Source organism: Triturus cristatus, chromosome 5_1 (assembly GCF_964204655.1).
Source record: "Triturus cristatus chromosome 5_1, aTriCri1.1, whole genome shotgun sequence".
In the NCBI taxonomy this organism is placed as follows: domain Eukaryota; kingdom Metazoa; phylum Chordata; class Amphibia; order Caudata; family Salamandridae; genus Triturus; species Triturus cristatus.
The window spans coordinates 580,269,303-580,284,906 of record NC_140587.1 but is presented as its reverse complement, the minus strand read 5'-3'; the positions used below and the strand labels follow the sequence as shown (position 1 = coordinate 580,284,906).

The 15,604-nt window shown below is 44.9% G+C and overlaps 1 protein-coding gene across 2 annotated transcripts in view; it reads left to right on the top strand.

Moving 5' to 3' along the window:
• The window catches only part of MCMDC2 (minichromosome maintenance domain containing 2), a 1,176,074-nt gene that overhangs the window by 529,899 nt on the left and 630,571 nt on the right, over positions 1-15,604 (top strand). For both annotated transcript variants that reach the window (XM_085604114.1, XM_085604113.1), the window contains one exon: positions 15,232-15,469. In XM_085604114.1, the coding sequence (XP_085460240.1) occupies positions 15,232-15,469 (238 nt within the window). The remainder of the gene's footprint in view (positions 1-15,231; positions 15,470-15,604) is intronic.

Below are 15,604 nucleotides of genomic sequence, written 5' to 3'. Positions count from 1 at the left end.
ATTCCTGCAACGAGTGCTAGAATTAGTGGCAGACCACCAAACACCAAGTGCACGAAGTTTGGAATGATTCTGAGGACTGCCTGAAAAGGTGCCAACAGTCCTGAACATATGCTCTTAAATACATGTACAATGCCGCTCGTTTCAGACATATTGAAGATACGTTCCATCATTGCTACGAAATGTATAGGGCAGTTTGTACTTATTAAAGCCTGTATCTCAGCCGAAGTCATTGCAATTTGTAGATCATAGGTTTCTTTGGACAAGGTCAAAGGCACGGTTTGTTGTAAAAGTGTGGCTTTCATTCTGCTTAAAGTATCAAATCGTATAGAAGAAACATTCAATGAAGGCCATAAAGGTGACTCCCTGACTGTGTCTATTTGGGGGAACAATACTTGCATACAGCAAGTGAACCTGGCACTAACCGTTACCAGATATGGGATTCCTGGCAGCATACAATACATAACAGGAAGGAACAAAGGCTATTTAAGACAGGTCCAGCATACGTAGCCCGGGCATAAATCTAAGAATACAAAGGTATGCTGTTCCTAAGAAGGCTATAAATGATTTTGAAGATGTATGAGTCAGGAGGAGATTCCTCCTTAAGGAAAAAGACCCTCACACATCCGGCAAACTAGCTGTCATATATCGTCAGCATGTGGCCCAGATGTCATGTTTCATCATAAGGTCTGCTCCGAATCGGGGCGGCGCTGCAATCCCCGATCGGCGACCTTAGTGGCGCCTTTTAGTGGAGATCTTTATTCCTTTAGTTGCCTGTAGGTGAAGTGCAGGTGAGGGCCCTAAAGTGAAGTGTGTGTAAGACAGAGTGTGTTAAAAATAAGTAGTGGAGATCCTAAGTAACAAATTTTAATGAGGGAGGTCCCACTCTTAATTAAAAGCAATAACGTGCGTAATCTTACAGTGAAGGTGTCTGTATTACGCTATAGTGAATAGTGGTCAACATGTTTCTTGCAAAGGTCTAACTAACCGCAATTCTTCAGGACCAGAAGGTTCACACACTTATTGGTAGTGGTAGCAACTGATAAAGCACTTACCACTGATATAGCACCCTAATAAGTGGTAACTTATGAAATAAGGTAAAACGCCTGTATAAAGAAAAGAAAACAAGGGGACAAACATACAAGTCAAAAAACATCTTACTAAGAACAATCTTTAGTAAAATCGCCTTATTTACTGCACCAAAATGGTGTCATGCAGTATTCGTGATGTGATGGTATTTAGTATAACAAAGATGTGTCAAACGAACTTATTAGTGGCTAAAGGAAATAGTTCCCTTTGTCTGGTGAGCGCTGTTGCAGAAATAATATATGTCTTAGTATTAATACACCGTGACTATAGAAATTGATAAAAAACCTTATCAGTAGGTACAACTCACCCTGAGGTGCAAGGCTTCAGGTTCCAACGAGTAGGCGCTGAATACTGACACTGAATAGTGCAGTGTCCTGTTAACATAAAGGAAGGACAAAGAATGCACTCGCGTAGGTCTAGTATGTGTATCGAGAACTCATAAAGTGTCATTCTTAAGTAGTGGTTTAACAAAGATGAGGTTGTCAATGTTGTGATTCTGTTAGCTGCACAGAACTACTGATGTAACGAGAAAGCGGGAGTCTAGGTCTCGTACAAGTCTCTCGGAGCTAGTCAGGTATCGACCTAAAGTAATCATTATCACGGCTGAGTAGTCAAGGTTGTCATCCTTTCAACTGCATGAGATTATCGGTGTGCAGATGGAGCAAGAGCTTGCCAAAGATTATAATGTTACTTACGACAGTCCGCAATGTGGGATGCCTAGAATCCTACCCTTCGTCCGCGCCAGCTCGGTGGACAACAACAATTATTGGCGGGTAGAATACATAGGGGCCGGGAGCCAATCAGCGGTGCAAACCAATCTATTAGAGGCATGGAGGAGTGGTGCGCGGAGTAACCTTCCGTTGGGGTCGGCTCAAGTGTTTCCGTAGTCACGATGGTGAGTCAAAGGGAGTGTGACGTCACATCCTTTCACCGATCAAAAACACGGAAGTGGACTCGAGTGTAGACCAATGGGTCGTAGTTTACTCGGACCCATCTCATAGCAACAGTCACCTGGTAACAGAGTGAGGTGACTGATAATCTCAACATTCAAGAATCAAGTTATTATAGTCAAACTCGGGTGGCGCTCGTGTCCTACTGGGTTCAGAATACAGATAAAGTTATTACACGGGCAATTCAGGTACAGAAAAGTGAGGAAAACATCCAGAAACTTGCTGTATAATTAACCAAAGGAGGTAGGCGGAGCCCTAACCCCGATCATTCATTGATGGTAAATAGTTATTCTGTGTAACCCATTGATTAGTCAATCCTCTGATTTAGATATTCAACAGGCTACCCCACGGAATGTCTTCATTCAACCCTTCAAGGTGGGAGGATAATCTCATTACCCACCTTTGTTCTAAAGTAAACAATTTAGCCTTGCTAATGTTTTTAAAGGATTGGAGAACTATCCAATGTAAAGAATCAGGGGAATGTTGCTTTTCAAAAAAATGTGTTGTCATTTTCGTGTTCACTCTATTACACCGAAAATTGCTCCGGTGTTCAATAATTCTAGTTTTTACTGGTCTCGTAGTCATCCCTATGTAGGAGAGATTGCATGGGCACGAGATTAAATAAATGCAGTTTGGGGTGTTGCAATTAGTATGTGTTCTGCATTGCCAGGTGAACCCATTGGAAAATTCGATGTTTTTCGTGACTTTGGTTAAAGGGCAGACTACACACGAGCCGCAAGGGTAATGGCCCATTACAGGAGGAAGGTTCCATAGAGTGGGCTGCGTGGTACTCTTAGATGGTTTGGGTCTCGTGTGTATGAGCCTCTCCTTTAAATTGGTGGTACGTTTAAAAGCAAATTGTGGGGTCGTCAATGAAAGTCCCCCGGTATGGAGGATGCTCCAATGTTTCTTAATGATCCTCTTAAGTTGGACCGAATTAGGCGTGTAAGTGGAGACACATGTGAGGCAGTCATCAGTTGTGCGTTCCCTTGGTTCAAGTAACCCTTCCCTGTTATTATTGCGGGCACGTTTGAATGATTTTTTAACATCCTGGCTCTGGTATCCCCTCTGTAAGAGATTCGTAGTAAGGACCCTGGATTCCTTTATAAAGTCAGATATAGAACTACAGTTCCTCCTAATCCGGAGGAATTGTCCAAAAGGGAGATTTTGCTTCAGGGCCACAGGGTGGTAACTGTCGAAATGTAACAGACTGTTCCTGTCGGTGGACTTGCGGTGAAGTGTGGTACTCATCGTATGATCGTTTAGTAGGATCAAGAGGTCTAAAAAAGGAATTTGTTGGTCGGAAATAGTGCTGGTGAACCTTAGGTAGGGGTTTAAGGTATTGACCCATTTGCAAAACTCCTCGCAGTGGGCCCGGCAACCTTTCCAGAGGATCAGAATATCATCAATGAATCTCTTCCACAGTAGGATGTTGGATCTGTAGGGATTGGACTCATTGTGAATGGCTCTGTCCTCAAAAGCTGCCATATAGATACAGGCCACACTAGGGGCGAAGGTGCTCCCCGTCGAAGTGCCCTGTATCTGATGGAATAATTGGCCCTCGTACTCGAAAAAATTCTCTGTTAAAGCTAGAGATGCACATTCTAGGATAAAAGGGCGGGGTGTAGCTGATACCCAATCTAGCCCGCTTAACACATCCTCTATCACATCAAGGGTTGCCCCTTGTGGAATATTGGTATATAGGGCCTCAACATCCAGGGTGATGAGATAGTCCACTTGCCCCTGGTGTTGAGTACCCTCTAGAAGTTTTTAACACACTCTGTCTTACACACACTGCACTTTAGGGCCCTCACCTGCACTTCACCTACCGGCAACTAAAGGAATAAAGATCTCCACTAAAAGGCGCCACTAAGGTCGCCGATCGGGGATTGCAGCGCCGCCCCGATTCGGAGCAGACCTTATGATGAAACATGACATCTGGGCCACATGCTGACGATATATGACAGCTAGTTTGCCGGATGTGTGAGGGTCTTTTTCCTTAAGGAGGAATCTCCTCCTGACTCATACATCTTCAAAATCATTTATAGCCTTCTTAGGAACAGCATACCTTTGTATTCTTAGATTTATTCCTGGTAGCATGCCACAGCAGCTTTGATCATTCAACATGAGGTAACTTCCATTCGAAAGTTGGCCAAACGTTGGATTAATCACAGCAGCTGGTGTATCCTGCAGGTGGCAGGACAGGTTTGCCACAGAACCGTTACAAGCCCCGTGTAAACTAATATCCCAACAAATGAGTAGCCTGCTCGGTGCATTTTCACAGTGTGTACCGCTAATAAACACTTCCCGACCCCCACTCCAACATGTGTGTGTGTAAGGTAAATCCCAGGATGTCTTAATGTATTCTTTACCCAACCTTTCATATTTGCCTGCTTGCATTTGTTTCAGGCAATACTGAAAATGGAAAGTTGTAAGAGGCAGAGTTATTTTGCCATGAATGATCCATTCTGTAACTGGTTTTTCTGCTACCGTAAACGGTAATTTTTCCAGTTTTTCAATGCTCAGCGCTGTTTAGTTTGCTCCCCTTTGTGCCAGTTTGATCTGTTTATCAGTGAGATTGTATTCTGTAAACAGAGATGACGTGTTGATGAAACGCCAAGGCACACAGCCTGCACGCAAGGATTGCAGCGTCCAGCCTAATAACACAATAGAACGTAATTGGGATTGGCCTTGTTGCAGCATGGCTAAATCTTGTTCCAGTATGTCAATAGCAGAGGGTACAATGTTGTCCAGTGAATATATTCTGGATGACAGAGTCGTTAACCCATTGTCGACCACAGCGAGAGATTTCTCTAAATTAACACGATCAATTTCTCGTATTCTTTCTTCGGCTTCTGCTTGTGTAACCTTCCATATTTCATTATAAGCAGCATAGATGCCGGCATATATGAAACGTTTTTGATGCGTTTTCTTGGTCCTAGCAAGAAATCCCTAAGGTCTTTGCCTTCTTTAAGTAAAGATAAGTGTTGTTTTACATCCTCAAGTGCAGATTTTTGTTACCATTCGAGGCACAATTTTCCTACACTGTATGTTGTTACTACCCCTGGATGCTGTATTTGAACATAACGTGGGTCTGGCCTATTGATAGTAAAACCCTGTATTCTATTCAGGAATGGTTCTTGACAGATGTTTGTGTTTGTGGGCCAGAGCAACCATTTTTCCCATTCAGGATCTGATCTGTTGTGTTGTAATATGGTGTCTACTGTGACCGCTTCCTGTGAAGTGCTATTACTTGCAGGTGTTGACACAGAAGGTGTGTTCATGTCCTTGATCTTGGCTAATCCAAGACAAGACGTCTGTTGGACAGTGTCGTTCAAAATCATTATTTGCTGTGGGATTATACAGGCTCTAAACAAAGCTTCTATCCCCTGCACTTGCCAATCTTTTGTACCCCAGACAGATTTTGTATTGATTGTCTCTTTCCAAAAGTCAAACCCTTGTCTAGACAGTTGGGCACTAAAGGCTGCAGAATAAATCTGTTTTGTATTAGTTAACATAGTTTTCCGACCTGTTTTGTTTACATTTTTATAGTAAAAACCTTCTGGCTCAGATGTATTGTATCCTGAAAAATATGGAAACTTATTCGTAAACGTTTTTGAGTTACCCTTTGGTGGTGTAGGACACTTTTCCCATTGATTAAACATAAACACATTTCTAGGTGTTGCAGATTTATGCAAGAAATGATGACCATAGTGGTTATAACAATAAAGCTGTTCGTAGTCTGGTAAACCCTCTAAGTTTTCATTGTTAGAAAATTCAGCAGACCTTTCTAGATCAGACATCATGGTATTAACAGTCTCAATGTCCCAATCATCAGAATAGGTACTAGAGGTAATAAAGTCACTTAATGAAATTTTAAATAAGTGTGAAATCTTCAAAAGTTCAGACGGGCCGAATATATCATAATCAGTTTTGTCCCAAACTATACCATCTTGTATAGGAATGGCTGTGATGTTCACTGCTGACAAGTCTCTTGATTCACGATGGGATGATTTGTGTGGTTTTAAAAGTAAGTTCACATGTTTACTTTCAGTGTCCAAATGAATATATCTGCCATTCATGAGCATGCTAATAGTCATTACTAAAGCTAGCCAACGCAGAAAGAAAAATATTCCAGAAATAATCCATAGTTCAATCCATGGTGAAACCAGATATGTCTCTTTCAAAAAATGAAAAAGGTCTTGTACTTGTTCTTATGAAGTTTTTTGGGCTGGCGTCGTTTCGGGCTCACTTGGATCCTCAGAAAACGTATAAAAGTTAATGAAGTAGCCAGAAGCAGTTCGGTCAATTATTGGAATTGCATCAGGATTCGTTGAAATCGCTGGAACCAGTTGATCAGGTGTTACATTGGTGTAGACAGGTGTGTCTGGACAAACTATTACTTGAGTTTCAAGAGGGATGAGTTCCATAGCATGGTTGCATAGTCCTTCATCTGTTACTGCTGAATTCTCGATGGTGATGAGCCTTTCAGTCTGAACCTCTTGGATAGTAGCAAGAGGAGTACGTTTGCTACTAGGTCGGAGTACACGAGGCCTACTGTTTAGTTTTGGCCACATAGTGTGGTTTGATGAGGTTGACTGACACAAATCTTTTCTCCTTTCTTCCAGCAAGGAGCGGCAGAAGTACTGGTCTTGTTCCGTGGATAGCTAGGGAACACGTTGCTTTGTTTCGATCTTAGTTCATTTAGATCCTGTAAAACAGCCAAAGGATCTTTGATATCAAAGGGCTTATTTTCCACCACTGTGCCTTTACATTGGAGATCAGGAACCCACATTCTTGTCCCAAATAGGACCTCAAAAGTGTGATCCAGGTAAACACAAGCTAATGGTTTATCTGAAATTAACAGGGGCGTCTGCGCAGGACGTTTCACTGTGAAGACTTTTATCTGTTGGCATATTTCACATTCCAAAACATAGTTTTTGGTCTGTTTCCTAATGCCAGGCCACCAGTATCTTTGTTTTAGTAAAGATACAGTTGCAGAAACACCTGCATGTGCAGAGGCTATCCCTTCATGCGCTGCTAGGATCAGTCCTAATCTACGTTTCGTGTTTGGAATTACCCTATCCCCCACTCCAGGGATTCGAGCAAAGGGAACGTTGTTCGCATCAATTACATAAGAGTACTTGAGTGGAAATTTTTTCGGTAACGCTGTACCATTACCCTTGCTTGAAGCATTGACAGCCAACAATATCTCACTGTCTATTTTAGTTTTTGAACGAGTGATCGCAGCTATGGAAGCCGTTTGCACAGCCCCCTTAGCGGCTTCATAAGCCAATGAATTCCCTGCAACGTGTACGCCATCATGTGGATGACTCAGCGTGTGTATCACATGAGTATTTTGTAGTCCGTTTCGCAACTGAACTACTTGTTCCATAAGCGTTTTATGGTTTATTGTGCCACCTTTTGCATCTTTGAATCCATTTTGAAGCCAATTCTGTAAATATTCATTATATGACTGAACACAGTAAAAGGAGTCGCACACTATAAGTGTGGGGAATTCGTAATCCGTAGTTTTCGAGTGCCAGTTTGAATGCTTGTAGTTCAGCTCGCTGAGCTGTACAATCTCCTAGAGATTGAGTATTAGTGACTATAGGTCTGAAGATACCATCTCGCATGCGACCTTTAACAACGGCGCATGCTACACTGTAAGCTTGCTTACTCCCTGTAGCGGGTTGTGCTGATCCGTCAGTATAAGTTATAAATTCGTACTGATCAAGAGGAAGAATCTCAGTGGGCAGAGGACATTCATGTTCATATTGTAGGAATGCTTGTGTTTTTAAATCAGGATCAAAAACATATTCAACATCTGTTGCAGCAAGAGAATTAACCCATTGTATCCATCTTGGATGTAAAGCTTTTGCATTTGGAATGCTCGCTTGGGGGTACACGCGGCCTTATTGCTTGCGGATATGGATCGAGCTTTTGATTCATTGAGCTGGGAATATCTATTCGCCCTCCTACGCAGATTGAATCTAGGACCCCGCTTTCTCTCCTATCTGACTTTACTTTACACGGACATAATAGCGTCTGTACGCGTGGCGGGCTCTGTCTCGTCGGTCTTTCCCATTGGTCGAGGCACCAGGCAGGGGTGCCCCCTGTCACCCTATCTGTTCGCCCTGGCAATGGAGCCCCTAGCTGCATGGGTGCGTATTGATGCGCAGGTGTCAGGGCTTGAATGGGCTAAAGGACTGTCGGATTGTATAGCTTTATATGCGGACCAGTGCTATTCTTTCTTACTCAGCTGGATAGGACTGGCTGCGTATCATGCAGGTGTTTGGGGAGACTACGGGCCTTTATATGAATGAGCGTAAGTCTACCCTGTGGGTCCTGGGTGGAGGGGCTGACCCTGGTGCTTGGGCCTCCGCGGTGCATGTGGCACGTGGGGGTCTGAAATACTTGGGTGTGTTTCTTTCGGACGCGCAGTCGATCTCCTGGGGAAGGAACTTGGTGCCGGTGAGGAACAGGGTGCGTGAAGATCTTAGAGTCTGGTCCCACATGCCCCTATCTATATATGGTCGTTCGGCCATTTTCAAGATGGTCTCTCTTCCTCGCTTGCTGTACCAGCTGCAAAACCATCCATATCCTATCTCCTCGGGTTGGTTCCGCCAGGTCAATGCGGCCTTGGGCCAGTTTCTCTGGGGCGGGGGTGTTGTTAGGGTGGCTCTACGTACTTGCTTTAAATCCACGTACTGTGGGGGATTCGCGACTTCTGACATTCTCTCGTACTATATGGCCTCACACCTGTTGGTTCTTAACGAATGGTGGTATGGCGACAGGTCGGATCCGGCGTATACCCTAGAGCGCCGTTTGATGGGAGATCACTCACTACATACGCTTCTCTATTCTGCGCCCTTGCGGCGTTCTTTGCCAAGTGTGACACAGTTGGTGTTTCAGGTTTGGAGACAGGCGTTGCGGAGGATGGGCTGGTGGAATCGCCTAAATCGTGAGACGCTGCTTTGGCAAAATGGGCGTCTGCCGCAGTTGGCGGCCTTGCCCGGCTTCCAAGACTGGGATGTGATTGGGATCTCCACCCTGGGGGATGTCATGAGGGGACCTGTCCTGAAATCATTTCAGGACTTGCAGAAGGACTTTCAAATGCCACGCACACAATTTTTTAAATATTTGCAATTCCGGCATGCTCTCTCTCCTAGCTTGGTGGGTCTGGGGGAGCTGGCCGACTTCAGTCCGGTAGAGGCGAAAGTTTTCATGGGGGACCTGCGGGACCATAACATATCAAAAATTTACCAGTCCCTGGTAACGCACTGCTCCCCATCTCTGCAGCGTCTCCGCGGGGCATGGGAGGAGGATGTGGGCTCACTTGAGGAGGAGGACTGGACGGAGGCCCTGGCCTCCCCACGTGGGGCGGCTATTGCTTTGAGCCTTCGACTCATCCAGTTTAAATACCTTCATAGAGTATATTTTACTAGAGTCAGACTGTACAGGGCTGGTCTGGTGGCATCCCCGAATTGCCTTCGTTGCTTGCTTGATGAAGGGACTTTGCTGCATACTAAATGGGAATGCCCTGCGCTAACAAGGTTTTGGCGGGGTGTACTGGCATGCCTCTCAGAGGTTCTGGGCTGGGATCTCCCTCGGTCTCCTAAATTAGTACTCCTGCATGTTATGGATGATATAGGAGGCAATGTCTACAAGCGCCACCTGATGCTCCTGGGTTTTACCCTTGCCAAGCGCGACATTGCAAGGGCTTGGAAGGCGACGGCCGCACCCTCCTTCTCAGTGTGGAAGGCAGGATTGGATTTTTGTATGGGCCTTGAAGCCCCCATTTTTATAGCACGAGGCTGCCCGCGTAAACATTATAAAATATGGAAGAGCTGAGCGGATTGCAAGGGATTGGATTTGGAGCCCATTCCAGCTTAGGAATTGGGTGGGTTGTAGTCTTTTCCCCCCTTGTCTTGGGAGGGCATGTAACATACGCGTATTGGGCGGCATGGTGTCTATTGGACATGTTTCATAGCGAGGGTAGAACTGTAGCTCCGATCATACCTGCTGATTTTGCTGGGCTGGTTGTGCGATGGGGTGTGGGGTGTTATCTGTTTTTTTTGTTTAATTGGGTTGTGTTTTATATGCATGTCCCTTCTTTATTCTTCTTTTGTTATTACATGAGAAAACTGTCAAAGTCAGGATTTGGTTCATTGATGCTATCGAAGTCTCTGGGTTACAGAGCTCCGCTGAATGTGCATTTGACAAATAAAATTTGTTTACAAAAAAAAAACATTAGAAAGTTGATGTTGAAAAACAACTGCAACCCCCCTCCCGAACACTCAGGGCCAGCCGACCAGGGGAGCAACCCAGTGAGCCAACAAACCAGCTCTCCACCGGAACCGCACCCACTGGCGACAGACCAGTAACTTTTAATATCTCCATTCAACTTGCAAAACTATACAGCCATAACATACAGTTCAGTAATCACAAATCAATATGTCCCCGGCGAGGTGCCCCAAACCCCAAGAGGGTATATTAAACTACCCCTCTTGACAATGTCTAGATTATTATCAGGATATTATAGGTAGTGCACAGCAGTGCATCCGAAACCCAGTAAGGCAAGGGGTCTCCATATTAGTTCAGTTGACAGATTCTCCCGAAAAGGGTATGCTCTTAGCTGTCTGAATCAGTTCACCCGCCCCTGAGCCGCAGGTGAATTAGGGGCCTCTATGCCCGATTTATCACTGTCCCTTCTCTTTAAGAAGTGCAGAGCTTCGCGTCAGAAAATATATGAGGCTTCCCATCGACCTGAATGCTCAATTTCGCAGGATACACCATGTTGTATTTGAGATTTAGGTTGCACAGCTTCCTTTTAATCAGCAAGAACTGACGACGGGCCTCTTGAACCTGTTGCGTAAAAACAGGATATAGAGATATATCCATGCCCTCATAACGCAGTGACTGCAGCTCCCTGGCCCTGCGCAGTGCACCAACGCGATCTCTGTAATTCAACAGTCTGGCTGTAATTGGTCTCGGAGGCGCACCAGGAACTGTCTAGGGGCCAACAATCTATGTGCCCGCTCCACTATGAACACTATTGAGAAAGTGTCTCTGCCTAACAGCGTGACAAGTAAGTGTTCTATGAATAATTCCATGTTTGGTATATTGGTGGATTCTGCAATTCCAGCCAATCTTATATTGTTGCTCCTCAATCGCGCCTCTAAATCTTCCGCCTTGGCCTGCACAGCCATCAGGGCTCTGTCCATTTTTGTGCGAGCTAGGGTTCCCGAGGTCGTCGAATTCTCCACATCCGAGACCCTCTTTTCCACAACATCAAACCTTTCTGTGTGTTTACCTAGACGCTCTGACATGCGAAAAGACAAGGCGTCGATCTTACCATCGATCTTGGACAGGCTATGCTGTATTGCCGCCAAAATCTGTTTAAGATCTGGATCAGATGCGGAGTGGCCTGCCTCAGAGACAGATTCCGATATGTTTTTGTCCATATCTTGCGGTCTTGGGGTATTGCAAGGGTCAAAGTGTAGCCTCGACTGTGATTTGTCCGTTCTTCCCATATTGTCGGCGACCAAAGCACCTCAGACCAGGCGCGCTGCTGCAAGGAAGAAGAGAAACCAACACCAAAAGCTCTTTAGCAATTCACCTATGTTGTTAGTTCCTTCAGGGCGTGTGGGGCACAGACCCACTGTGCCATAGAAGATGTCAGGGTTAGCGGGCTGAAATTGGTTCCACTATCCAGGGGGTATTGACCTGTGCCCACCTCGCCTGGGCTCAGTAGCTGCCCCCACTCCAACAATCTCTCAACACCAAGCACGAGGGAAGACGGTGGGGGGGACCACCACAGGCCCGCACCCTATAACCAGCAGCACCAGTGCAGGAGCACTTCACTCCAGGCCTCCAGCACAGCCCATAATGTCTGCCCGGTTGAAGGTGAGACAGAGATGACCCCTCAATAAGGCAATTCACTCACCGCTGTTTAGGGAAGCTGCAACCTGCACACGCTTCGCTGTTTCGGCTGTGCCTGCAGGCCTCGTCATCTGTGTGCGAGCTTAGTCCTGGGCATCGCCCAGCCGGAGCAGCAGGAGATCTTTATCTGTGCGATTGGCCGCCTCAAGATCGCAGCCCGCCCGTCTAGCAGGGGAACAGTCCCGAGGGATTGGCGCCACTCATGGCGTCCCATGGAGGGCCGCGTGCTCCCTCCCTCCGGCAGGTACAGACCAGCAGGAGGCCACCGGCAACCGCACAGCGGGATAATCCGGGACTCAGAGCCTCACTCGCTGCGCAGGCTCCCGTCTCGGCCCGCCGCCTGCTCTGCCAACACAGTCTTCCACACCGCGGGCTGGAGCGGTTCAGTCTTTCCAGTGAGCCCCCTCGGGAAGCGGCGGGACCGCCAGCAGCCCGAGCATCGGCAGCAGGGACGAAGGTAGGGCCTCCAGTGGCAATCTCCCTCTATTATTAATGCGCTTGTGGGCCGGCAATATTTCCTCACCTCGCGCCTCCCAGGCCTCGTGCGCGGCAGCTCAGGGAAATCAGCATCTGGACTAATCAGGCCCCCAAACATCGGGAGAAGCAGGCTCGGCCTCTCTGCATCACCCTCGGGGTATGCACAGGGATGGTGCGACAGGTTTAGAGTGGCTGGAAAAGCGGGATCGTACAGGATTGTGTGCCGGTGTCGTGGAGCTCCTTTAGATTGCGGCCATTTTGGAGCCAGGCAATCTCCGCCCCTCCCCCCCCCCCCCTTGCAGGTTCAAAGGTATTTCATATGTGGACGACATGCAAGTTATCATTACCATGGGAAAAATCCTGAATCCACTAAGATCAGTTTCAGGGAATGTATGGAATAAATAGCCCTATGGATGTCATCCAACTGCCTTCAACTAAATAGAGGAAAGACCGAAATCTTGCACTTTGGGAAAGATCCCTCCTTTTAATCTGAAGACTGGTGCCTGCTGGGACTGGGACCATCCCCCAACCCCAAAAAGGCAGTTAGAAATCTGGGCATACTGATTGATGATTCCCTCAGTTTAAGAATTATACGCCTACACAGAAAAACCTTTCAATGGCTGCCTTCCCAGTCCAGAAAATCCATCACTCAGACAATTATTATAAGTCGCCTAGACTATGGAAACATTATTATGATGGTGGCAAATGAAGCTCTCTTAGCGAAGCTTCAGGTGGTACAAAACACAGCTGCCTGCCTGATCTGCAATTTGCCATCCCACTCCCCATCGGAGCCTACATTGAAACACTTGCATTATGGCTTCCGATAAAAAAGTACTCCCTATTTAAACTCATTTGGCTTGTGCATAAGGCCCTTTTTGGAAATGGTCCGCTCTATCTACAGAAGAAATTACAATTTTTTGCACCCATGCGCAACCTTAAATCCAGTGTACAGTTTTTACTTTATCGCTGCTGTATCCACACTGTCAGATGCAGGGGCAGGTCATTTTCTTACTTGGCCCCCATCACTGGAACAAGCTACCCTTATGCATACGAGCCTGCCCAGACTTTGCTCGTTTTACGAAATTCCTCAAAACTATGCTCTTTTAATTCTTTTTGGAATTGCTGTCCTGTTTTAGAGTTCAATAGCGCCAAGAGATCTTCTTGTGGTGATTTGTTTGCGCATAAATGTAAATAGCATAACATACAGAACTATCTCACACCAAATAATCGTTTTTTTAACCTTTTGCATCCTCAGATTGTCTTCTTTCATCATCAAAAGGCCTCCCTTTATAGGTCTAAACTCCTGCATGAAAAACTTAATTTTGACTTAAATCTGATATTTGCCTCTCCCGTTTTAATTCAAGTTACCCTCTTCTTATTTTTCCATTAACTGTCTGCCTACTGTCTACTTTATGTCATGTGGATTGTTGTCTTAAGCTTTATTAAGTATTTCTGCAAATTGCGCACACTTCACCTCAGTCCGTCTTAGAAAGATATACCCCTCAACCTAGCAATACCCAATGTCCTCTATCTCATTGATTAATCTTAGCAACTATCTGTTATAAACTCACCCCCTCCTGTTAATGATCACAAGTAACTCCTGTTAATTTAATCTACAACAAAGAAACTGGAGTAAATGCGTGGAATGGATGTCTTGCATGTACAAGACTAATTCTAATAACCCTACATAAAACAACCACGCAAACTAACCATGATTTCTGGAGCAGTATGCAGTCCCATAAGAAGTGCTACAACATCTCGTCAGAGGTAGTAAGAGTTATATAAATGCAAGTGCAACTACAATATCAAAACAAGAATGCCTTTTTGGTCAGCATAAGTACGCTTGTTTGGTTTTTGGAAGAGGGGTTGAATGTCATGGTCCGCTAAAGAAAACCTGGGCAATGAACATTTCAGTGGAGCATATGTCATGGGTGCGTGAAGAATACACTCGGTCTTTTATACTATTTTATTTGTGCTTTTAGCGGGGAGCAGGAACCTTACTGTGCTGAGCCTTCCAGACACTAGAAATCACTTTGTGCATTTACCTGTGTGAAGTCATTAATGGTAGCACATTGTTACGTGAATTACCAATACACTTGTATTAAGTAAGGCTTTACATATGAGATCACCTGTTTTTTGTTGAAATGCGCTTTATGCTGCACAACTGAAAGATTGTAAAAGTGCCCTTTATATGTTTCCAAAATGTCAAACCTCTCATGATTGGCCGAGCAGTATACACCTGTGAATACCTCTCTGTTCTACTCCTCATCGAACCCTAAATATAGCATTTGCACTTTGTGTGTTACTGGCTGTGTGAAGGGACAGTGTTTCTACATGGTAATGGTGGGATTTAAGGGCTTATTCTGAAAAACGTGTCAAACACATCTGTACACATTGTTGTACCTGATGCCTGTTTCCTTAGCATTGCCAACAAAAAATCCTTCTAGACCTAGGTAATTTGTTACTCCAGTTTAAATATCTGGTTAACAAGAATTTCTCAGAATGGAGAGAAGGATTTGGTGATGCATTAACACATTTCTCCATGTCATAAATTATCATGTGATTCCTTTCCACTTATTTCTCTTAGGTCAGAGTAATGTTGCACAATTCTTTCTTTGAACTTTGTGTTAATACAATGTGGAAGTCTTGTGCTGGTGTATATTTTTTTCTATTTGAAAGTAGTTATGCAAACTTCTGTTATCTTTCTCACTATTGTTTTAATTTTAAAAGATTTACCACATTTTGTTTCTGATTTTTACTTTATTCTTTTCAGGCCCCTTTTCTATCAGTGACAGTATAAAACACTTGCACGTGTTGACTATGAGATCACCTTGGAGTTTTACAGCTATCATTGCCAATGTCTTTGCTTCACATTTGGTACCTGTTGGTACTTACAATACCCTTAAACTATGCTTACTATTGAGTTTAGTGCAGACCTGTAACGAAGACAGGATATCGGCGACCTATGTGGATTGTTTGGTCTTGACAAGTGACACGTTACTTATAAATCGGTAAGCTTTTATGTTTTCCCCACGAGGATTTGAGAAAATATACTTTTACTAGTGTTGGTTCTAATAATGAAAACTCAGGTTAAACATTTTTAGCTACTGTGTTTCTTGCCATCCTACTTCCATAGGCCTCTGGGA